This window comes from Schistocerca gregaria, chromosome 1 (assembly GCF_023897955.1).
Source record: "Schistocerca gregaria isolate iqSchGreg1 chromosome 1, iqSchGreg1.2, whole genome shotgun sequence".
Taxonomy (NCBI): Eukaryota; Metazoa; Arthropoda; class Insecta; order Orthoptera; family Acrididae; genus Schistocerca; species Schistocerca gregaria.
The window spans coordinates 654,945,657-654,971,155 of NC_064920.1; the positions used below are offsets into that span (position 1 = coordinate 654,945,657).

Below are 25,499 nucleotides of genomic sequence, written 5' to 3' on the forward strand. Positions count from 1 at the left end.
GTGACCAAGACGTGTAACCAATGGCACCCCATACCATCACGCCGGGTGATACGCCAGTATGGCAATGACGAATACACGCTTCCAATGTACGTTCACCGCGATGACGCCAAACACGGATGCGACCATCATGATGCTGTAAACAGAACCTGGATTCATCCGAAAAAATGACGTTTTGCTATTCGTGCACCCAGGTTCGTCGTTGAGTACACCGTCACAGGCGCTCCTGTCTGTGATGCAGCGTCAAGAATAACCGCAGCCATGGTCTCCGAGCTGATAGTCCATGGTGCTGCAAACGTCGTCGAAATGTTCGTGCAGATGGTTGTCGTCTTGCAAACGTCCCCATCTGTTGACTCAGGGATCGAGACGTGGCTGAACGATCCGTTACAGCCATGCGGATATGATGACTGCCATCCTGACTGCTAGTGACACGAGGCCGCTGGGATCCAGCACGGCGTTCCATATTGCCCTTCTGAATCTAGCGATTCCATATTGTGCTAACAGTCACTGGACCTCGACCAACGCGAGCAGCAATGTCGCGATACGATTAGCCGCAACACCGGTCAACTGCTGTTTGTGTATGAGAAATCGGTTGGAAACTTTCCTAATGTCAACACGTTGTAGCTGTCGCCAGCGGCGCCAACCTTGTGTGACCGCTCTGAAAAGCTAATCATTTGCATAGCACAGCATCTTCTTCCCGTCGGTTAAATTTGGCATCTGTTGCGCGTCATCTTCGTGGTGTAGCAATTTACATTGCCAGTAGTTTATATTCACCTAATACGTTAGTCACGAGAGCCGTTTAAAACTATTTTTTTGAGCAACGTATTGTTAAGTGAGTAAAAATGCGGCATCCCCTGGGGACCATCGCAATGTCATGAGAGTAGGGCGTTCCCTGAGCGCCGGCGCAGCTGGTCGTACCGCTCATTTGCATTGTGCTGCGACTGTCACGTGCCGTCACAGTACATCCGACAGCCCGGCTCCCAATGTTGACGCTGCGGATGCCGGCGCGGCGCTGTTCTATTGACAGAGCATCAGATACCGGCGACAGGCTCTGCTACCTCAGCCTACACAGCGCCAAGGTGAAGGCGGCGCAAGTGAGGAAGCGAGGCAGCGAGGCGGGCGTCACGGCTTATCGATTACCGGCCGTTTGTTTAAAGCCGCGCCCGCCCCAGATGCAGTTAGAGATAATTAATCTGTGGCGCGCCAGAGAGGTTTTCTTAATCGACGCCCTCTTTAATCGATACGGACTGGACCGGTGCGCGCCTCGGGCACTTCCTCTCTCCGGCGCGCCTCCCGTTAATGGGGCTCGTTAAATAACAACGCCAGAACTTAATCAGCGCAGCCTCTGTTTACAACAAAGCCAGCTTATCTAGGCGTTTTGCTGTAGAGGCCTCCGCCAGGAATGCAGAGTCTGTTTGCGGAGAAAATGTGACATCACTGCGCAGGCAGTATCCGAACTCCAGTTGCATCTAGTTTAGCCTGGCAGCGTCGTCTTGAAGGATTTCTTTTCACACGTTACAGACCCGGTGTCATAGTCTTCAACATAGCCTTCAATTACTGTGAGGGAATATGAGTGGAGCTTTCCAAAAATAAGGACTCATGGGTTAAACAGGAAGATTTGCAGCAACTAGGATTTCGTCGCGCCTTATCAATAACGACTGTTGTTACCAGATTATTATTGCTTGATCTAGCGTGGGAGGTGTTGTAATGAAAGTCAAAAGGGACAATTTTGCCGTTGAGACGTATGACGAACTGTGAGACGTTTCTTCGAGGTTAATCCCGAAAGTAAGGTCTCCTATTTTTTTTTTGTTTTTTTGTAAGTACCTAGACCTGTTTATTTCTACAGTCGTTTACATCAGTTTACAGCTTGTACATTTAGCTATTTTTTGACCATTTCTGTCGATGCATTTTTGCAGACGCTGTGGCAGTTTTTGTATACCCATGTCATACCAGCTCACCGCCATGCTGTCGAGAAAGTTATGAACCTCTTCTTTCACCTCGTTGTCGGAGCTGGATAGCTTTCCGGCCAAATGTTCTTTTAACCTAGGCAACGTGATAATCACTGGGCGCCAATTCAGGACTAGTGGGTGGGTGGTTGATCCTGTTCAACTGAAATTGTTGCAGGAGAGCAACGGTTTGCCGAGCGATGTGTGGCCGAGCGATGTGTGGGCGAGCGCTGTCATGGAGAATGTGTACGCCCTTGCTCAACATTCCTCTTCCCCGGTTCTGAATTGTCCGTTTGAATTTCTTCAGCGTCTCACAGTACTTGTCAGCGTTAATTGTGGTCCCAGCGATTCAGCTCCGACGACGGCGTGAAAGAAAAGCTTCATAACTTTCTGAACAGCATGGCGACGAGCTGGTATGACATTGGCATACAAAAACTACCACAGCGTCTACAAAAATGCATCGACAGAAATGGCGATTATGTCGAAAAATAGCTAAATGTTCAAGCTGTAAACCATCGTAGAAAGAAACAGGTCTATGTACTTATAAAAAAAATAAGAGACCTTACTTTTGGGATTACCCTCGTACATATACGAGTGGTATTCAGTAAGTAATGCAATACATTTTTCTGACAGCAGGCTGTTGGTTTCATTCAGAATTCCTATACACCATATTATTCTCCACTCTTCTGGCTACAAATCCCTACGTTTTAACGTAATCTCCGCCTTACCCCACCTTACTGTGAGGGCCCGTATGCTCGAATTGTACCACTGTACTCGCCAGCGTCAGAGCCAACGTCTTGTTGCATTAGTAACCTGACCATCATCCACGTACTGCTTCCCGCGAAGTGCCTCCTTCACTGACCCAACCAGATGGAAGTCGGAAGGTACGACATCCGGGTTGTAGGATGGATGAGAGAAAACAGTGCAATGTAGTTTTGAGCTCCTCTCTGGTGGGCAGACTTGTGTGAGTCCTTGCGTACCATGGAAAAGGAGAAATTTGTTTGCATTTTTGTGGTGACGAACAAGCTTAAGTAGATTCTTCAGTTTCCTGAGGGTAGCAGAATACATTTCAGAGTTGATCGTTACATCATGAGGGAGGACATCAAACAGATTAACCGGTTCAGAGTCCCAGAAGACCGTCGCCTTGCCTTTACCAGCTGAGGGTGCGACTTTGAACTGCTTCTTCGGAGGAGAGGTGGTGTGGCGCCACTCCATAGATTGCCGTCTTGTTTCCGGTTCGAAGAGCTGAACCCATGTTTCAGCTCCTATGACGATGTTTGACAAAAATTGTCATGCTCAACCTCGTAACGAGCAACCAGCTCCGCACAAATGGTCCTTCGTTGCTCTTTATGGTCTTATTCCACGAACCCAGCGGGCACACACTTTTCAGTACCCAACTGGTGGACGTGTGTGTCAGCATTATCGACAGAGAGATCCAGTTGGCAAGCGAGGTGTTAGATTGTGATCCGTCTTTCGCCTCGATTGAGAGAGTCTGCACACTAAAACATTGCGAGAGTCACAGCTGTGTGCGACCGGCCGGCACGCGCGATATCCGGCAGGTTCGCGCGACCTTGTTACGATGATCACAGTCGCCTCGCCCAACGACTCACCAAGCTTTTGTTCACTGCCAGGTCTCCGTAGACATTCTGGAAGCGCCTACGAATATCTATGAAGCTATGCTTTTCCGCAAAAAGAAACTCAATGACAGCTCTTTGCTTGGAACGCTCCTCCGTTATGGACGCCATATTCACGCTACGTATACCGCTGCCACCTTTCGGAACTTCATGAAACTATACAGGCCGAAGCGGGAATGTTCCTCGATGTCCCACAAGAAATTCCGCATATTTTCAACCGAAATTGGCAGAGAAAAAAGTGTTGTATTGCTTACTGAACACCCCTTGTACAAACCTAGCGAGGTGACCCCAGTGGTGAGACATGGGACCCCGGGCGACGCCGGTTCAAACCCCCGTCCAGCAATCCGATTTAGTATCCAAGGTTCTCGGGTGTCCAGCCCGATCCGCTCGTCGAAGTTCTACGATAGTTCGGCGAATAATCGTTCCGCCATCATCAGGTGGTGCTGATCAGCTGGACACCCGAGAACCTTGGATACAGCACATTCGCCGGGAAAGCCTCAGATCACATAATCCGATTTAGGTTTCCCGTGGTTTCCGTAAATGGCTTAATGCAAACGCCGGGCTGGTTCCCTTCAAAGGGAAAGTCCGATTTCCTTACACATACTTCCTCCTTACGAGCTTATGCTCGTCTCTAATGATCTCGTCGTGGATGAGACGTTAATGCCTGAACTTCGTCTTCTACATCGATATTTTGCGAATCACTACGTAGTGTGTGGCACAGGATTTCTTTATTGTACCACATATTAAGGTTCATTTCATTTAGAGACGGAATATGCGAAGAATAACTGCTTGTACGTCTGTGTAAGGGTTATTATTAGTCTAATTTTATTTGCGATATGTGGGGAAAATACTTGCAGTTTCCGTTTGGAAACGCAGATCTTGATATCTTCTAAACAGGTTTTCCCGTGATGCAGAGCTTTTTCTTCGAGAGTCTGAAGGTAGAAATTTTTCAGTATTTGTATTATAATGACTCGCAATGCTTGAAGCATTCTCGCTACCCTTCCTTGTGTACCTCCATTCTTACGCTGCTTACCCGATCCAATTTCAGTTCCACGTTCTTAAGCATTATTCCAATATGGAAGAAATCTAATCTGCAAACAAGCTGCTGTTTTCCAATATGCTACCAACAATCGACGTCTCGTATTTGATGCACGTAGAGCGGAGTGTTACACTTCGCGTCTCTACGCATTATTACTCACAGATACATGTATGAAATACTCTACTCTAGCGACGCATTAATCGTGTACTTAAGTGCTGCCACATTTTAATGTTTTTATGCGCTATTTGTTAGTCTACGATCAGGTTCTTAACTTCTCGAGCTTCCTTTGGATGTTACAATTTTTGTCTGATAACTTTCTTACAGATAATCGTCTCACCTGGAAAAAGTCTTACATTGCAGCTAGTACTACTCGCTAAGCCAAGGTATAATATGATGTGTAATTGTATTATTAGTGTTTCCTAAAGCACACCACGTATTACGTCTGCGTCAGTGACGACTTTCCATCTGTAATAAAATATTGAGTTCGGATCTGGGGAAAAATACCATTTTAGTCGCAAACCGTGTGACGTATTCCACATGAAAGTATTTCCTTTAGTTGGAGTTGGTGTGATACTAAATTGAAACATTTTAAAACACTACTAAACAATAAGTACACCTCCTCTGTCCATAGAACTTAGGGTGTCATTCGTGAACACCGCGGATAGGGTTTTGAATAAGCTGATTTCAATTGAAATAGCCACAGGTGAAAAAGGACCGTAATTATATAAATTCGTTCTAACAGCTTTTTTGCAGATAAACCTGGTTTCTTCTAATCACTGGAAAGAGTTATCTGCTCAAAAGATGTGAGGTAAACTATGGTTAAGAATAAGTCCAATCTCAAGACCTGTGCACTCCGTCTCGTCCTGGAGGCTTTCCTGAGTTTTATCGATTTTAGCTGCTTCTCACCTGTGTTACGATTCCGTACTATGTCACTCATCTTTGACGTGACATATACAAAAAATATGCTAAGCAACGTTCAAGAAGCAGCTTTGATGTTGAAATACTGCAGATCAGTTTTTGTTTAGTAACTATTTTTATTTCGATCCCTTATCAGCAAGCATCCAGATATTAGTCAGTACCAGTGACAGCGTTTACATGCGATGAAAATTTCTTTTAAGTTCGGGAGAGAATCTAAGTATTTTGCTATAGCAGTTATTGAAGGCTTCTCGAAATACTCTTCTGTTTCAATTAATATGTCTGTTTGCAGATTTATGATTTGATTGGTATCTATCGTGCAGTTGGCATTATTTCTTATCAAACTCTATACTATTGTTTTCTAAGGGTCGTTCTCTGCCACTGTAAATTATTCTTCTAGGTACAATTTTTCTGGAGTTTGATAGACTATTCCTCTTACAAATTCAGCCCCTGAACAAAATGATACTCACTTCAGTTTGAGAAATGCAATGACTCTTCATTATAAATTTTACGCAGCGTGTAGTGTAATCTGCTAATTTTTGTAATTATCTGAAGCTAGTTGATCACTATTGCTGCCATTTCATCATGATCACTGACCGCAATCTCTGTGGTATCATCATCAGAGGTCGGTACAATTTGATGCTGACAAGTTTCATTTTATTGTAGGTAGGGATTCGCCCTACCTGTTCTAAGAAAACTTGAGAGAAATCTCAAAGAAAATATCGTCAATAAACGACCTGTGCTGCATATGTAACAGTTGTTTTTGTTAATGTATCCGTTTCGGAAAGTATTGTTCCATCTTAAGACGTCTGCGTTGATGGAATTTTTAATACAGTGAATTCATTGAATTGTATCGTCAGTTGTATCGTTATTTTACCCAGCATTCACGCAGAATATTGTGAATTAACGCTTCCGAGACTGAACCGACTCTCAGAGGTATGGAGCATTAATTTATTTCTTCTTTAGTACCAACTCTATTTGCACCAGATTTAGCTTACAGTATCCACGTTTACTACTGAATGTACCTTCGAAATTATATCATTCTACGACACACAATTCGCGAGATATGACAGTCATAGCTAATGGGCAGTGCCGGTGTGGGATTCAGGCCCATCTCGAAGTGGTAATTTACATGGACTATGGCATTAGGCCTCCGCCCAGGCATATTACATATATGTCTGTACGCGTTCATCTATAAGTTCCTCGACATCTGTTATAAAATACAGTAACGTGTTCTGACTGTGCTCAGGCTTAAACTGTAACACAGTAGATGTATGTGTGTTGTATACTGCGACAGTTTCAGTAAGTCTACGTACTGAAGCTTGCAAACGCCTTGAATGTATACACGGATATACAGTACAGAGATGTAGTTGTCGCAGTTTATATCCTTAATTGCCTAGTCACATTTACTCACCCTTAAGATTATAAAGAGCCTCAGCTGATTTGCAGTCACTACTAATATGTTAAAAGTGTCTGTTTCATTTGATTAATAAACGATTTTGTTACTTAAACGTTCGCTGTGCATGGTATAGCATTAACTTGGGCTTCGAAGTGTCTTTTCTTAGGGCTGGTGCTATCAGAAGGACATCGGCAGAACAGGTAAGGTTAGCACAATAATTCCCATTACAAGATTAGATCGAACACATGCTTAAATCGCACTTGTGTGATTTTGATTAACCTAGCATAATCGGTAAAGTATGAGGAAAACAGTTCTCATTACAGGAGATAAGACAATGAAGCATCCAGTGTTATTTAAAGTAACTATCGATTACGTAGAGAGGGAAAGCAAGACAATGATTTGGAACAGATTAGCCACAATCTTGTTCTCAGTTCGTCTACAGCGAAAAGAGTGTGGGGGGAAAAGCAAACCGTTATCAAAGCAATCGAAACTGTCATAACCCATCATAAAACGGAATATATAGCCTGCGCATAAATTGTGTTATCATATGCGCGGTGTGCTCCTGCACAACAGTAAATCATAGTGAACGCGCCCTATCATTTTGACTTGCCTCGAGGAGCTGACGAATACAACTATATGTTTTCTGCTATTTCCTATGCCCTAAAAAATGATAATAGTAGCTCGGAACTATGGATAAATTAATCTCAAGATACTCGCGTACCTGCAGACCACCTCAACGTCGATCCGAAGCAACAGTACGAGCCACCTTGGTAACGTATGCGTCATGCACATACGAGAAAACAAGAGAGGTGGCGCAGTGTAATGACACTGGTCTCGCTTTCTGAAGGACAGCGGTTCAAATCTACATACGGCCTTCCACATTTAGGTATTATGTGTGTTCCATAATCGAGACGGAAGTCAACAGGCAGTTTGTCAACAGTGGCCACGAAAGCCTTAACAATTTTGCATAAGGCGCTTAAGACAAGTGCCATGTGTTTATCTTTAAAATTCCTTCCCTACTCCGAGATTACACCCCAAATCTTTCTCGTCTTACATTGCAGGCTTTCACGGCTTGTAGTTACATCCTTTGTGAATTTTCTTTTATAGACATTAGGCTGTGGTCCAAAGCAGACTTCTGAACCTTCATCTTCTATTTCTGGGGTCATCGCCAGAACCCATAAAGAATCAGATACCAGTTCAAACAAGAAAAAGTTCGGCAAGCCGAATTTTTTATACCTATCGACCCAACGGTCGGGTTATGACGCCATTAGAACTTTTCCTAAAGCGGTCTCTACACGGTCAGTAATACTGACAACGTTTCTCTGATGCTCGATATATAAATCGTCTATGAGTCGTACTGAGAGATTGCGCAATAATACTGAGAACATCGAAAAATTTGGAAATTGTGCTGTCTGTGGGCAATACTGACAATATCCTCGTGTGCTACAGTGGCTGAGGACGTCAAGTTAGGTTTGTTGTTGTTATCGTTGCAAAATGAGTTCAAAATACGACGAAAGACCATTATTATTAGAGTACATCGAAATGCATAAATTATTGCCGGTATTGTGAGATGTTAGGGCAGACGAGTACAAAAATACATATGCTACGTATGATAATTTGTATGATTTACTGCTCAGAAAAAAAGTGAACGGCCACGAAAGATGTTTTTGAAAATTTAAATAATGCAAAGTTCTGAATAAAAGTATATACACATATTTATCTCGGTGTATACATTGCTTACCCGAATTTAATCCTGCAGTGCACTATAATATTGCGTGACACGTTTCCATAACTATGTCTCAGATATTGTAAAGTAAAATTGCACTTGCAAATTTCAAGTCTTCTACAGAATAGCCATTACCAAGCTTCGTGTTGTTGCTGTTGCTGTTTGTTGTTGGCTTCAGTCTGGTTTGATGCAGCTCTTCGTGGTACTCTATCCTATATGAGCCTCTTTATCTGGCCGGCCGAGGTGGCCGAGCGGTTCTAGGCGCTACAGTCTGGAACCGCGCAACCGCTACGGTCGCAGGTTCGAATCCTGCCTCGGGCATGGATGTGTGTGATGTCCTTAGGTTAGTTAAGTTTAAGTAGTTCTAAGGGACTGATGACATCAGAAGTTAAGTCCCATAGTGCTCACAGCCATTTGAACCTCTTTATCTCCGAATAACTACTGCAAACTACATCTTTCTTAATCTGCTTACCGTTATTCACCTCTTGCTCACCCTCTATGATTTTAACACCCCCCCCCCCCCCCCCCCCACAACACACACACTCACACTTCCCTCCAGTACTAAACTGGTGATCCCTTGCTGTCTCAAAATGTGTCCTATCAATCTATTCCTTCCTTTGGTCAAGTTCTGCCACAACTTTCTTGTCTCCCCAATTCTGTTCAGTACTTCCTCTCATTAGTTACGTGATCGACCATCTAGTCTTCAGCATCCTTCCGCAGCACCATATTTCGAAAACTTCTACTCTTTTTTTTATCTACACTGTTTAACGTCCATGTTTTACTTCCCTACACGGCTACACTTCAGACAAATATCTTCAAAAAAGAGTTCCGCACACTTAAGTCTATATTTGATCTTAACAGATTTCTCTTCTTCAGAAATTCTTTTCTTGGCGTTGCCATTCTACATTGTATATCCGCTCTACTTCGGCATCATCAGATATATTGCTGCCCAGATATCAAAACCAATCTACTACTTTTTATTATCTCTTTTCTAATATAATTCCCTAAGCGTCACCTGACTTAATTCGACTACATTCCATTATCCTTGTTTTGATTTTGTTTTGTTCACATTACATCCTCCTTTCAAGATGTTGTCCATTCCATTCAACCGTTCTTCCAAGTACTTTGCTGTCTCTTTTACAATTACAATCTCATCGACACATCTTAAGAGTTTTTACTTCTTCTCCCTGAACCTTAATTCCTACTGCAAATTTTTCTTTGGTTTCCTTTACTGCTTCAGAATTTCAAAGAGAATATTCTAGTAAACATTGTCAACAGATTTCTCTGAGTCCACAAATGCTATAAATCTGGGTTTGCATTTCCGAACTCCTCGCGTGTTCCTGATTTCTACGGAATCCAAACCGATTTTTCCGAGGTCGACTTCTATCAGCTTTTCCATTCTTCTGTAAATAATTCGTGTTAGTATTTTGCAACCATGCCTTATTAAACTAATAGTTTGGTAATTTTCACAGCTGCCAGCAAATGCTTTCTTTGAAATTGGAATTACTACATTCTTCTTGAAGTCTGAGGGTGTTTCACCTGTCTCATATATCTTGCACACCCGTTGGAAGAGTTTTGTCATGGCTGGCTCCCCCAAGGCTATCAGTAGTTCTTACGGAATATCGTCTACTCCAGGCTCCTTGTTTCGACTTAGATCTTTCAGATCTTTGTCAAATGCTTCTCGCAGTGTCATATCGCCCCTCGCATCATCATCCACTTCCACTTCCCTAACTATGATACTGTTTTCAAGTTCTTTTTCTTGTATACTCCCTCTATGTACTTCAACCGCCTTTCAGCTCTCCCCTTTTTGCTTAAAACCGCTTTTAATCTGAGCTCTTGATATTCATACAGACTGCCTCATTAACTTTCCTGTAGGTGGTATCTATCTGTCCACTAGTGAAATATACTTCTAAATCCATACATTTATCTTCTAACCAGTCCTACATAGCAATTTTTCACTTCCTGTCAGTCTCATTTTTTAAACGTTTGTATTTCCTTTCTCCTGCTTCATTTGCTGCATTTTTAAATTTTCTGCTTTCATCAGTTAAATCCAAAATCTCTTGTGTTATTCAAGGATGTGGACTAGGCCTTGTCTTTTTACCTACTTGATCCTCTTTGTTGTTTCAACTCATCCAGGTCCCAATTCCTCAATTGCCTACCATTTTCCAATTTCTTCAGTCTTAAATGCAGTTCATAACCAATAAATAGTGTCTAGAATCCACACCTGACCCTGGAAATGTCTTACCAGTTAAAATCTGATTCCAGAATCTCTATCTAACCATTATGTAATCAATCTGAAACCTTCCGGTGTCTAAGTCTCTTCCACTCTTCTTTCTTTTACGATTCTTAATCCAAGTGTTGGCGAAGATTAAATTATGCTCTGTGCAAAATTCTAACAGGTGGCTTCCTCTTTCTTTCCTTTCTCTCAGTCCATTCTCACCTACTACTTTTCCTTCTCTTGTTTTTCATACTATCGAATTCCCATCCCCCATCACAATTAAATTTTTGTCTCCCTTAACGATCTGAATAATTTATTTTATCACCTCCTATATTTCTTCCATCTCTTCATCATCTGCGGAGCAAGTTAGCATATAAAATTGTACTACTATAGTATGCGTGGGTTTCGTGTCTATCTTGGCAACGATAATGCGCTCACTATGCTGTTCATAATACAAGGGTGAGTCAAACGAAAACCTTAAATAATAAAAAAAAAAAATTATTGTGTAGAAGTGGTACAAAGCTGTATCACTTTTCAACATAATCTCCTCCACGCTCAATGCAAGTCCTCCAGCGCTTACAAAGTGCATACATTCCTTTAGAAAAAAAAAAAAAAATCTTTTGGAAGTCCGCGTAACCACTCGTGCACCGTGTGGCGTATTTCTTCATCAGAACGGAACTTCTTTCCTCCCATTGCGTCTTTGAGTGGTCCAAACATATGGAAATCTCTTGGGGGCAAGGTCTGGTGAGTATGGTGGATGGGGAAGACACTCAAAATGCAGGTCTGTGATTGTTGGAACTGTTGTACAGGCAGTGTGGGGCCTTGCATTGTCATGTTGCAAAAGGACACCTGCTGACTGCAATCCACGACAGTTTGATTTGATTGCAGGCCGCAGATGATTTTTTAGGAGATCTGTGTATGATGCACTGGTGACAGTGGTCCCTCTAGGCATGTAATGCTCCAAAATGACGCCTTTTTCGTCCCAAAGAGTCAGCATAACCTTCCCTGCTGATGGTTCTGTTCGAAACTTTTTTGGTTTTGGTGATGAGGAATGGTACCATTCCTTGTTCGCTCTCTTCATTTCCAGTTGGTGGAGGTGAACACTGGTTTCGTCCCCAGTAACGATTCTTGCATGGAAGCCATCACCTTCTTGTTCAAAGCACCGAAGAATTTCTTCACAAGCATCAACACGTCGTTCTCTCATTTCAGGAGTCAGCTGCCGTGGCACCCATCTCGCAGACACTTTGTGAAACTGGATCACATCATGCACAACGTGGTGTGCTGATCGATGACTAATCTGCATTCGAGAGGAAAATGACTTTCCTCGAATTGACATCTTCCCAGGAACTCATAATTGCTAATCTATCCAAGGCTTGTTCGTCAGACAACGGTTCGTTGACAAGAGCACGACAGGACCTGATTCCATGGTCCTTTAACCTTCTGGGCGCAGTTCGACGCTGACCAATTCTTCATCTTATCTCCGTGTAGAGACACGTGGTCTCCTAGGTATTGGATGTCTTGTTGCCTCACCGTTATTTCTAAATCATCTAATCCATCTCCTTGCTGTGGAAGCATCAACACCATAACGACGTCTTGCCTCAGATGCACTAACACTGTTTCCAAAGAGAACAATTATTCGCTTGCTAACATTCACATCAGCCATTTTGAAGCAGACCTACGACGTATGTCAATCAGCTAAGTTTCTCTTAGCTGAAAACTAGAGAATCACTAGGTGGCGGTCGAAGTAATTACAAATACATCCATTTTCAGTATTTTTACTATGACCATTTGTTTGTTTAAAAATAGACTATTATAAAATGGAAACTTTTGAAAAAAAAAATGGAACCTAGGAAAGCCTACAACTACACAATTTGTAGCGAATTAAGGTTTAAAATATTACCTGTACAGGTCTGAAAAAAAAAGACGATTGACTCAGGTTAGATTCGAAAGCTCGTCCTTTGCGTTCGTAAGCCGTCAGCCTACCCACACAGCCACTGGAACAGGTTTGAAACTCTCGTAGTTGTAATAATTCTACCGACGTGGAATTTTTATATTTCAACCGTGTCTACGTGCTCGAATAATTATTTTCAAAAGAAATCATGAGTTAAATTGCAATGAATCTTGACATATACTGTATCCTAAATATTATACTGTTTCTATTTGAAGGTGTAAACGACAAGCTGAAGCTCCACAAACCTCTAGAGTTGTGAAAACAGGCACTTCTGAACTTGGGCATGCGCAATGCTCTCTTCTTGGAGTCTAAATTATTCATGCCAGGCAATCTGTTTGCCTCTCACTGCGCCTACGGTACGGCTATCTGTATCGCTCATGTACTCAAGCCACTCGAAGATATCATCGAGTAATAGATAAACATTGACTTGGTGGAACTGCGTTTTTCATTGTATTATTTTGTGTTTTGTGATGGGGACGCCGGCGCCCGAGGAAACTTATTGGGATGGAGAGTGGGGCAAGTGCCTGCGTATGGGAATACGGTGGCGTCAATGTTTGAGGAGAACCATTTCCAGTAATGTATGAAACGTTGGACCATCAGCAAACAAAAATCTGTGTTAATCTTTTTTTCCTTCAACCTCAGTTCTCTTAACAATTTTTCATGTGTGACCTTTGATGCTCCTTGCACCAATTTTTCATCCATCTTTTTTTCTGCTTGCAACAAAGCAGAGTAATTGTCACAGCAGCAGTGTCTTTGTCGTATTACTACACAATATTATCGACAATATAGGTGAATAGTCTAGGGACAACGTCAATAACATTGCACAACACTGACCGCCTAGAGGCCCCTTAAGATAGCGAAGTTGTGCCGATGTGTGTTATGGAGCTTGTAGTGTGGGTTCCGCAGAAATACATGAACACGCGAGGCCATAATAACCCTACGGCTTGTTGAACGGAATGTATAGTGTCTTGAAAAGAGGCTAATGATAAAACTACTGTAAAGGAATGTTGCTGAATTAAATTAGGCGATGTTAAGGGAATTAGATCAGGAAACTGAAAGTTCGGTTAGTTAATTTAGCTATTTTGCCAGCATAACTCATGATGGTCGAAGTAGAGAGGTCATAAAATGGAGACTGACAATAGCAAGCGAAGTATTCGTGAAAAATAGGATTTTGGTAACATCTAATATAAAGTTAAGTGTTAGGAAGACTTTTTTGAAGGTATTTTTATGGTGAGAAGCCTTTTACGGACCGGCTGATTTAGGCTTTCCGTGATTTTCCTAAATTGCTCCAGGCAAATGCCGGGATGGTTCCTTTGAAAGGGCACGACCGACTTCCTTCCCCATCTTCCCTAATCCGACGAGATAGATGACCTCGCAGTTTGGTCTCTTACCCCAGAACAACCCAACCCCTTTTACGGAAATGAAACCTCGACGATAAGCAGAAAGACAAGAACAGTATTGATATTTTGAAATTTGGAGCTACAGAAGAATGCTGAAGGTCAGATGGGTATCGAATAACTAATGAGATACTAATCGAAACGGGAAGAAAAGAAATTTATGGTACAACTTGGCCAAAAGAAGGGATAGGTTGATAGCAAATATCCAGAAGCACCAGGGAATAGTCAATCAGGTAACGAACGGAGATTTTGGAAGGTAAATACTGTAAAGGTAGGCCTAGACTTGAATACAGAACCCGGTTTCAAATGGATCGTAGCGTTGGGTACGTATAAACAGCTTAAGTCTGAAACTGCTGTTAGAGTCTTTATAGCCTCTAATAATGTCTCCGGCATTGGAAGAGCAAACTTTAAGCACAGAAAAGTGTGTTAGACCACATCCCAATGCCCATAAAATAAAATTCACCGAAGACCCAAATTTTCTCTTTCTTTAGTTACGAGAAGTGACGCACCTGAGCATTTACCTTCCAAAGAAGATCCAGACAGCGTAATTTCACACATTTAACAAAATCATAAATGCATATTTAAGTCCTGCAAAAGAATAGTACGCCCAGTTTGTAACTAATTGAGTTGTCGTTAAAGACTAACAATAAATTAAATAAATTCGAAGCTTGTATTCTCTGAAAAGGAATTAGTGGAAAATATTTGCAGTCATACACCATGTGACATTGTCGCACAGATGAAACGAACTATCTACGTTCAGCACGCGTTAGGCTTCAGTGAAGCAAATACGACACTTTAAACATTTCGTCAGCATTTTAGTCAGCCATACGTCATTTGGAAGCTGCGATAAAACTGCTATTAACTGTGTCCACAGCTCACTTGCAAGGCATGACTCGCGCAAGTTAACGGAAACTATACTATTGTCCTCGTACTTGCGATAGGGTTGAGATGCAATCTGCAATGTTTAAACTCGAGTAAAGAATGGGGGGCAGGCTGATGCCTTACTGGAAGGAAGTAGGCGATCTGAGCCCAAGGCAGATCCATCACTTTGCTACTAGTACGAGAAAAGGATAGGTGAGCACGCACATTTCGCTGCTCCGCCATGTCACACAGAGCAAAACGTTTGTACAACTACTTTTTCTAAGTCAAACAAAAATTTACCAGAAAAAAGGCAATAAACGTTACGTACAAATGGATAACCATACATCGTAATTGTTAAGCCTGTAGTAAATTATAATCAGCGGTAAACAGTTATATGACACTATCAATTAATTCGGATATGGAAGCCTTAAGCCTAGTTTACACGACGACATTGGACTGCGCCACTCGTTGCGGGAAATGAGTTGCACACAAATGGTTTCATATTTGACTGTAGACACGGCGAAACCAGTGTACACTTCAATTTCGTCGTTTTGTGGGTTCCAGAGTCGTGTCTGAAATGAAAGTTTTGTGCAGCTGCAGGTCGCACGAGCTGTGATGGAGTTAAAGCTGGTTGCATGGAATCGCTGCCTAATAAAACAATAAGAAACGTGTTTCGATTCGTGACTGGATGAAGAAAAGATATCAGCTCGGTTGCTCAGCATCCTTGCTGAAATAATTTGTAATGGAAGACCCAAGATGGTTCAAATGGCTCTGAGCACTATGGGACTCAACTGCTGTGGTCATCAGTCCCCTAGAACTTAGAACTACGTAAACCTAACTAACATAAGGACATGACACACATCCATGCCCGAGGCAGGATTCGAACCTGCGACCGTAGCAGTCGCACGGTTCCGGACTGGGCGCCTAGAACCGCGAGACCACCGCGGCCAGGAAGACCCAAGAAGTTCTTTTAATTATCTTATAATGTCACCAGAATTGTTACCGTTTCTTCTAAATAGAGTTAATTATGCGATAAGGAATAAAGATACTGTAATGCATGAAGCAGTCGCCAGAACTGAAATCACATATCACATTGCATGTAGGCTATTACAACCGAGAACACTCGGCTATAAGATACGGATTTAGTTGATGATGACGCTTTTCCATTAACATCAATAATTATTAACATTAACAGCAGTGATTACTCGAAGCAGGCCGCATTAAGAAGAAAATGGTTTGCAAATTACTCTCTTGAAGATAGATCTGTACAGTGGCAATATTTCAAATTCAAACATACGTGAATAGGGAGCACTGCAGGGACGTTCAAAATATAAATATTGAATAAAGAATATAGCTTCTTGATTTGTGTAGTCTTCCCTCCTCTTATTACTTAAAAAAAAAAGAGTCGGCCAACTCCAATGATGGGATTTTAGTCTTGTAGACAGAGCATTTCTACAGCTAGAATTACATTTTCTTGTGTTTTTCTTAATTCAGTTGTATATGGGCTTCTAATGCAATAAATTTTGCCCTGCAGTTAAGATATTGTCAAATCTATTTTGTGATCGTACGTGACGGCCTCAGGAGCAGCATTATGTTGTGATCGTACGTGGCGGCCTCAGGAGCAGCATTATGTTGCTTATTTTTGTAATCAGCACCACTGAAATCCCACAAACATATATGCAAAGAATAGATATCCAAAAAGCAAACATTATTCTACGTTCCCCACTTCATATTCAGTTTGTCTACACTCTACGAACACACACAACCTCAAAACTCGTGCAACTAGTGTCGCCACAGTTGGAACACGCCGAAAGTGTTTAGTTTCACCGATGAGTTGCGCAAACGCGCGGCGCGCATGTGCAGTGGCCGGTAGAGCAGTTGCCTGCAACCAAGTGTCGTTGTGTAAACTAGGCTCCAGTCTCCACTGGATAACACATTATAATTTATTTAGTTGAGTAAGTATACGGACTGTAGATTTTAATTATTTAATTAGTGAGCGTGCATATTTTGTGGGCGCGCATAGTGTGTGTGTGTGTGTGTGTGAGAGAGAGAGAGAGAGAGAGACAAGGGGCAATAACGGCCACCCTCCTTTGCTATATTTACGGCACCACAAGATGGCTGTCGTTGCAGTCCCACAGTAGTTCGGCAAAGTGCGAGCTGGAGTGGCATTTAAAGCGCTGTATTTCCTGCATACCCCCGCTATTTGTGGCGAAGGAATGGCGCAAATTACTTATCAACTTCTCCTCAAAGGACAAATTGCGTAAGATCAGCACTAGAATCAAGGGAGAATAGTTTCAATTATAGGTTAGCATTTTGGTTTCAGATGTATCTTTTCCTTCCCGGATGTCATTTTCACGAACAAAAGGAATGTTACCTACCGCAAGCGATCAGTTGTCGATCTGTGTAAATTCGCGACCTGAGAACATGTGTTATCAAATCTTTTGTACCCCACGAAGTAAAAGATTATAGTCAGTTAACACATCTCTTGATAAATGTATCGTACCGCCAATGTAAAATAAAACTATAGCACCATTAGGACTAATAGTTTGTACGAAGTTGGCACGATCCGCAATGACGTTCTGAAGGCGGTGACGTCGTCACAGGTGGAGACCTAGTTGGGATTGTATAAGTTTGGGGCAGAAAGTTAGCTGCCAGAGTTTGGAAGGAACCTTCCGAAGAGTCAGTAAAGGCAATTTATCGAAATCATGGAAGAATTATATCTGGATGCGGACTGTGGTTTATACACCCAACTCATCACGTATAGCGAAGAAAATGTTTGAAGCTGGCTACTAAACGATACAGAGTTCATTATCATTCCGAGAACCTCGGCTGTTGCTTTTATACGCTGAAAGCGTCAGCTCAGAAGAATGTCAGAGCAGGACAATTAATCTTGGATGCAAATGTCGGCGCGGCCCTTTTCGAGGCTGCTCCAGAAGTTCCAGGATTGAAATCAATATTTCCACCCAGATTTCTAAAGAGTTTACGGGCGAGTTACATCTTGTGTGTTAAAGTCACATACTCATATAGTCTTTGGAGTACAGCAGTAGCTTCTCCGAGACATTCTATTATGTAGATTATTTTCAGAGCACCAGTATAAAGTATATACACCTGCAAAAACACTCTGCAAACCATGATTCAAACAGATGACTGATTCGGGACCCAATCGAGATGATTTCTATAAAGTATTGTTTTTTTTTTTTTCTTTTCCATGCTAAGTGGCGTCTATGTACTTTACACTCTGGACAAACTTCGGGGGTATGCAATTCCTTATTTTCTTTCAATATTTATCTGCTGCCCTAATGTTTTCGTTCTTCACAGATAGAAAGGTCCTCATTTCGTTTTACCCTGCACACACTGCGTTAATGTCTTAAACCGGCTATCTTAAACAGGCTACAATGTATCAGCCTCTTGCTTATCCATGTGTTTGTGGGACTATCTCAGACAATTCGCGGTCACTGTTAGGCAACAACATTAAAAAGTGCTTTGTAAGACGCCATTGTAAACCGTGCTTGCGGTTTAAATACCCAAGCCACCGCAGCTGTTTGTGTTGCAGCTGTCACCACAGTGCACTAACGGCGGACCTGCACACGGGCTATCACAGATTAGCATGTTTGTTTGTATTTGTGACGATGCCAATCATGGCTATAAATTTTACCTGCTTCTTTTACTACGTTTAAGAGGACAGGTTTGTCATTTGTTAAATGCTTCTCACACAGTGTGAATCAACGCTATTCATTATTCTATTATAACTAAGCGCAAAGCTCTCACTCTTAAATATGCGCATTCTTTTCTAGATGAGCTGATGATGATAATAAAGATCGCTTAATTACAGAACAATACCGTTAACATCGGTTTGCTGCAGAATTCTTGAACACATTCTGAGTTCAAATATACAAAATTTCCTCGACACAGAAAAGCTCCTGTCCACAAATCAGCACAGATTTAGAAAGCACCTGCGAAACATGGCTGAAGGGCAGAACGCATATCCCATATCCCTAGATTTCCGAAAAGCATCTGACACGATGCCCCACTAAAGACTGTTGACGAAGGTCTGAGCATACGGTTTAGCTTTCCAGATATGTGATGACTTCTTAAGTGATAAGACCCAGTACGTTGTAATCGACAGCGAGTGTTCACAACAGACTAGGGTATCGTCAGAAGTGCCCCAGGGAAGTGTGGTAGGAGAGTTGTCATTTTCTATATACATACATGATCTGGCAGAGAGGGCGGATAGCAGTTTACGCTTGTTTGCTGATGATGTTGTGGTGCACGAGAACGTGTCGTCGTTGAGTGACTGTAAGAATATACAAGATGACTCGGACACAATTTCTAGCTGGTGTGATGAATGATAGCCTGCTCTGGTTCAAATAGCTCTGAGCACTATGGGCCATAACATCTGAGGTCATCAGTCCCCTAGAACGTAGAACTACTTAAACCTAACTAACCTAAGGACATCACAAACATCCATGCCCGAGGCAGGATTCGAGCCTGCGATCGTAGCGGTCGCGCGGTTTCAGACTGTAGCGCCTAGAACCGCTCGGCCACCGTGGCCGGCAGCTTGCTCTAAATATAGAAAAATGTAAGTTAATAAGGATGAGTGGGAAAAACAGTCCCGTAACTTTCGAATGCAGCAGTAGTAACGTAAAGCTTGACCAAGTCACTTAGACTGAAAACGAGTATCTAGGCGCAACGTTGCAAAGTAATATTAAATTGAATAAGCGCTTCTGCTTGACATTAGGGAAGAGGAATGCTAGACTTCATTTCATTAGGAGAATTTTGGGAAAGTGTAGCGCATCACGAGGGAGACGGCGTAGAGAAGGCTAGTTGGACTCATTATTAAGAACTTTTCTAGTGTTTGGGATCCTCACCAGGTTGTACCATAGGAAGACATCGAAGCAGTTCAAAGGCGTGTTGCTAAACTTTTTACCTGTAAGTTCGATCAGCACGCAGGTAAGTCGGAAATGCTTCGTGAACTCAAATGCGAGTGCCTGGAGGGAAGACATGCTCTTTCTGCACGGCACTAATTCATAAACTCAGAGAATCGGCATTTGAGACCGACTGCATGACGATTCTACTGCCGCCAACGTATATTTCGCGAAAGCACCATGAAGATAAGATGCGTGAAATAAGGGCCCGGACGGAGGCTTTTAAACAGTCGTTTTTCCCTTGCTCTATTAGCGAATGGAACAGAAGAGAAAATGACTGGAGTAGCACAAGGTACCCTCCGCCATGCACCGTACGGTGGTTTGCGGGGAATTTATATGGGTGCAGAACCCAGTTAGTGAACAGAGTAAAACAAATTTGTGATCAAAGACTATTTTAGTTTCCATTTATTCTCAAATTCTGGATCGCTGTTACCTTCAAGATGACCAAGGCATGTCTGATAAAAAGAGGGCATTTGCTCGTATAACATACACACCTACACTATGTGATCTAAAGTATCCGGACACCCTCAAAAACATACATTTTTCATACTAGATGCATTGTGCTGCCACCTACTGCCAGGTACTCCGTATCAGCGACCTCAGTAGTCATTAGACAACGCGAGAGGGCAGAATGGGGCGCTCCGCGGAACTCACGGACAGCGATCGTGTTCAGGTGATTGGGTGTCAATTGTGTCGTAGGCCTATAAGCGAGATTTCCACACTCCTAAACATCCCCAGGTCCACTGTTTCCGATGTGATAATAAAGTGGATACGTGAAGGGACAAGTACAGCACAAAAGCGTATAGGCCGACCTCACCTGTTGACTGACAGAGACCGCCGACAGTTGAAGAGGGTCGTAATGCATAATAGGAAAACATCTATCCAGACCATCACACAGTAACTGGAAACTGCATTAGGATCCACTGCAAGTACTAGACAGTTAAGCGGCAGGATTTCATGGTCGCGCGGCTGCTCATAAGCCTCACATCACGCCGGTAAATGCCAAACGACGCCTCTTTTGGTGTAAGGAGGCAATATTGGACGATTGAACAGTGGAAAAACGTTGTGTGGAGTGACAATTAACGGTACACAATGTGGCGATGCGATGGCAGGGTGTGGGTATGGCGAATGCCCGGTGAACGTCATCTGCCAGCGTGTGTAGTGCCAACAATAAAATTCGGAGGCGGTGGGATTATGGTGTGGTCGTGTTTTTCATGGAGGGGGCTTGTACCCCTTGTTGTTTTGCGTGGCACTATCACAGCACAAGCCTACATTGAAGTTTTAAGCACCTTCTTGCTTCCTATTGTTGAAGAGCAATTCGAGGATGGTGATTGCATCTTTCAACACGATCGAGCACCTGTTCATAATGCACGGCCGGTGGCGGAGAGGTTACACGACAATAACATCCCTGTAACGGAGTCCTGACCCGAATTATATAGAACACCTTTGGGATGTTCTGGAACGCCGACTTCGTGCCACGCCTCACCGGACGACATCGATATCTCTCCTCAGTGCAGCACTCCGTGAAGAATGGGATGCCATTCCCCAAGAAACCTTCCAGCACCTGATTGAACTTATGCCTACCTGCGAGAGTGGAAGCCATCATCAAGGCTAAGGGTGTGGCAGAATATTGAATTCCAGCATTACCGATGTAGAGCGCCGCGAACTTGTGTCATCTTCAGCCAGGTGTCCGGATACTTTTGATCACATAGTGTATATTGTGAAGCGAAGGGTAACGTGCATAATGGTATTGCGTACCCTTTTTAATTGAAGGCACATTGTTTATGCGCTGGAGAAGAGTTGCCTTTAGTTGCCTGTAACAATTTTTCTGCGCTACTGTTCTCGTTTACACATGAAATTAGGTGGGCAACAGTAACACGCTCTTCAAATCAGAATTTTACATATAGATCGTCACTGTATGAAGTATTTGCTATAAAGCTCGCCACAGAATGTTTTTGATCGTAACTGTAACGTTTAACGCTGGGTACACAAACTTACCTTCATCTTCACTGTGAATTATTGTGACGCGCGTGACACGGGATAGTTTCTATTGTGCGTAATGTTAAAGCTTTTCCGAGTTCGTTCATGAATGGTGAGCAGAACTAACGACTGCTTGTGGAGCTGGTATCAGCCTATATTTGCCTAATATTCTAATTTTATCTGCGCCAGTTGTACGGAATAGACGTGGAACGCGGGATATTCGCAGTTTCTACAATGAAAGGCAGTTGAAGTAGTTTATCGCGAGAGAGCGTCTGTTAATTTTTTTTATCATTCCTATTACACTCCCTCGCCGAACTGAGAGTGCAGATCTGCATGACCGTCCATTTCTGAACTAAGAATGTTCTCGGTGAGTGCGTAAGTTGCCCGCAATTCTAACTTTGTCATGTGTGTACATATTTACTCACTCGGCAGAAGCTGCAGTATTCATTCAGTGAACAAATGGTTCAAATGGCTCTGAGCACTATGGGACTCAACATCTTAGGTCATAAGTACCCTAGAACTCAGAACTATTTAAATCTAACCAACCTAAGGACATCACACACACCCATGCCCGAGGCAGGATTCGAACCTGCGACCGTAGCAGGACTGCAGGACTGCAGCGCCAGAACCGCACGGCCACCGCGGTCGGCCCATTCAGTGAACACGACAGAAAAACGATTTGCCCTAGGATAACACTTGGTAAACCATTTTACAGAAACTTGGACGCTATTCAGCAGGTCTAATTTTGTCTTCCAGAAGAATTGACAAAATTGAGTATTAAGCACCGAGTTTTCAAATCGAAGTTGAAAGCTTCGCTTGTGGAACCCTAGTAATAGTTTATTCGTAAGCTTTCCATCGCCATCATCATCTTTTTCACGTTTTGTGCTTTGCCAGTTACGCCTAATTAGAGATATTAGTCTTAATCCTTCCTTTTGATTTTAGGTCTCAGTTTTTTGTAATACTATGATTTCTTTGTTTCTGAGTTTATGTAATTATCATTCGGAAAACTATATACTGACTCGCTCCATGAACTCCACAGAAACTAAAAAAGAAATAATAATAAAATATCAAACATTTGTATACGTGTACTCATCTGGCAGTCACATAAGCTTGGGACAAAGGTAACGAAAGTTCCGAACATTCGGAATAGTTTCCCAGATAAGTGAGCGCCTCGAAAAACTTCTAAAGTAATAGAAAGCCTCTACACTGTCCTCCAAGACGAGTGTTCATCACAGACAAGGGTACGGTCAAGGTTGACCTAGAGACGTGCGACAGGACCGGTCTTGTTCTCTATGCACACAAGTGATCTGACGGATAGGGCGACTAACAATTTGCGACTCTCTGCTGAAGACGTTGTAGTGTGTGGGGAAAATGTTGCCGTTGAGTGACTAAATAGGATGCAGGATGACTGAAGAGAATTTTTATTTGATCTCATGAATGCTAGCTAGCTCTAAACGTAGAAAAATATAAGTTTATATGGATGAGTAGAAGAAACAATCCCATAATGTTTGAATACAGTATTGAGGGTGTGCTACTTAACAGAGTCACGGCTATTAAATATCCAGGCGTAACGTTGCATAGTGATATGAAATGGGCAGAGAACTTAATGACGGTAGTAGGGAAGGAAGTGGTCGACTTCGGTTTATTGGGAGAATACTAGTAAACTGTAGTTCGTCTATAAAGGATACTTTCGTGCGACCCATTCTCGAGTATTGCTTGAGTGCTTGGGATCGCCACCAGGTGAGGTTAAAGGAAGAGATCGAACCAAATTACAAGGCATGCTGCTAGGCTTGTTACTGGTAGCTTCTGTCAACACGCGAGTGAGCTCAAATGTGACTCCCTAGACGGAAGACGTTCTTCTCGGGGAAACACTACTGAGAAAATTTGGAGAACAGACACTTGCAGCTAGTTGTCAGCAGAACGATTCTAATGGCGCCAAGATACGTTTCGTGCAAAGACTGGGAAAAAAAGAGTGTAGGGTTCGTACAGAGGCGTCTCGCCCCTCCCCTCCCCCCCCCCCCCCCCGCTCCATTTGCGAGGAAAGGGAATCACTAGGCACTCTCCGCCATGTACCATACTGTGCCTTTTGGGGTATTCTGTAGATGCAGAAACGGTACAACGCTTGAATAAATAAGTAAATCTTAAAAGGGTGGCTGCTGGCTTTTAAGAGTCTCTAATTCTCGCCTCAAACTAATGCCCCAACGCAGGCCATCAGACGGCCGTTGGCTGCGCCCGCACGCCGCAGAGGCTGCTGCCGCCGGCTCGACGGCCCCCACCCCCCGGGAGGGCTGAGCGGCCGCAGACAGAGGCGGGCAGCTGTAGCAGCGCCGCTCTTGTGTTCGCGGGCCGCCCTCGCCTCCTCGGCCGCCGGCATCCTGACTGACAGCTGCAAGTCGACCGCGGCGCCGGCGCGCGCAATCAATAGCGCCTCTCATCTGCCAGGCACGCCCCCGCATCGCCACCGATGCTCAGCCCCCCCCCCCCCCCCCCCCCCCGTTGAGTTCTCGATCATTTCAACCGAGTCGCGACACATCAGCTGGTGAATCGTTCTCACGATGTTAACAAGCTCCTTCCCATACTAAATGTAGGGATACCTGGGCGGGTGGCATAGTTTTTGCCAGTGGAAGCAAAATATGTTGGTCAGTGATACGAGGACCCAATGAAACGAGTGCACCCAACTATTAAAAAAATTATAAATTAAATAAGAGTAAAAAATAAATCACAAAACGACGCTAACACGAGCACACAACCTCCACGAATGAATCTGAGAGTACAACCACAATTACTTAAGCGAAGAGCCAGTTTTATGTTGTATGTAAAGCTTCAATCGATAGCGCAGCTTCTCCCCTCGCACAATGCAGTAACAGCACTGATGCCATGAGAAGTGAGTAACAGTACCGTGTGTTATTAAACACTTCACGGGCTGGCGAAGAAAACATCTGACAGAGCACGCAACAGATCTGCCGCTGCTGCCGAACGCTTTGTTGACAAGCAGCGGACAGGCCGGCCGCAGTAGCAGCAGCGCTTGCAACCCCGCACGGGTTGCGAGGCGTGGCGGTAGTGGGGACCGCACCCTCCTCCACCCCGAGCTTACCTTGCAACTGCACGCCCACCATGGTGGCTAGCGGGTCGGGCAGGTCGCTCGCTGTGCAGACAACCGACAGCGCTCGCTACGCGCTGTTCGCCATACAACCAGGTGAGACCCAGTGCCAAGACGCGCGACGCCGAACGAACCACTCCGCGCGCACACTGATCCAGCGACACTCACGACCGTCCCCCTTGCCGGCCGGCAACACACTAACAGCGGCGCACTCCTGGCGGCGGAGTCGCCAACCACTCGACGTGACGTCACGCACATTCGCGCGCCCCTCGCGGCAGTGCAGCTAAACACTGCCGGTGCAGGGCAAGGCACAATGGACCAATTCCGCGCGATCAGTCGAGTTCAAGATAAAACAGCTGTAAGGGGCCAGATTCATAACTGTGTCATACTAAAACAACTGAGGACAATGTC

At 43.5% G+C, this 25,499-nt stretch overlaps 1 protein-coding gene across 2 annotated transcripts in view; it reads right to left on the minus strand.

The window, feature by feature from the left end:
* The window catches only part of LOC126361386 (myosin-I heavy chain), a 783,760-nt gene extending 758,473 nt beyond the window's left edge, over positions 1 to 25,287 (minus strand). For both annotated transcript variants that reach the window (XM_050007788.1, XM_050007787.1), the window contains exon 1: positions 25,083 to 25,287. In XM_050007788.1, coding sequence (XP_049863745.1) covers positions 25,083 to 25,104 — 22 coding nt within the window. In that variant the 5' untranslated portion in view covers positions 25,105 to 25,287. The remainder of the gene's footprint in view (positions 1 to 25,082) is intronic.
* Positions 25,288 to 25,499: the final 212 nt, after the last annotated feature.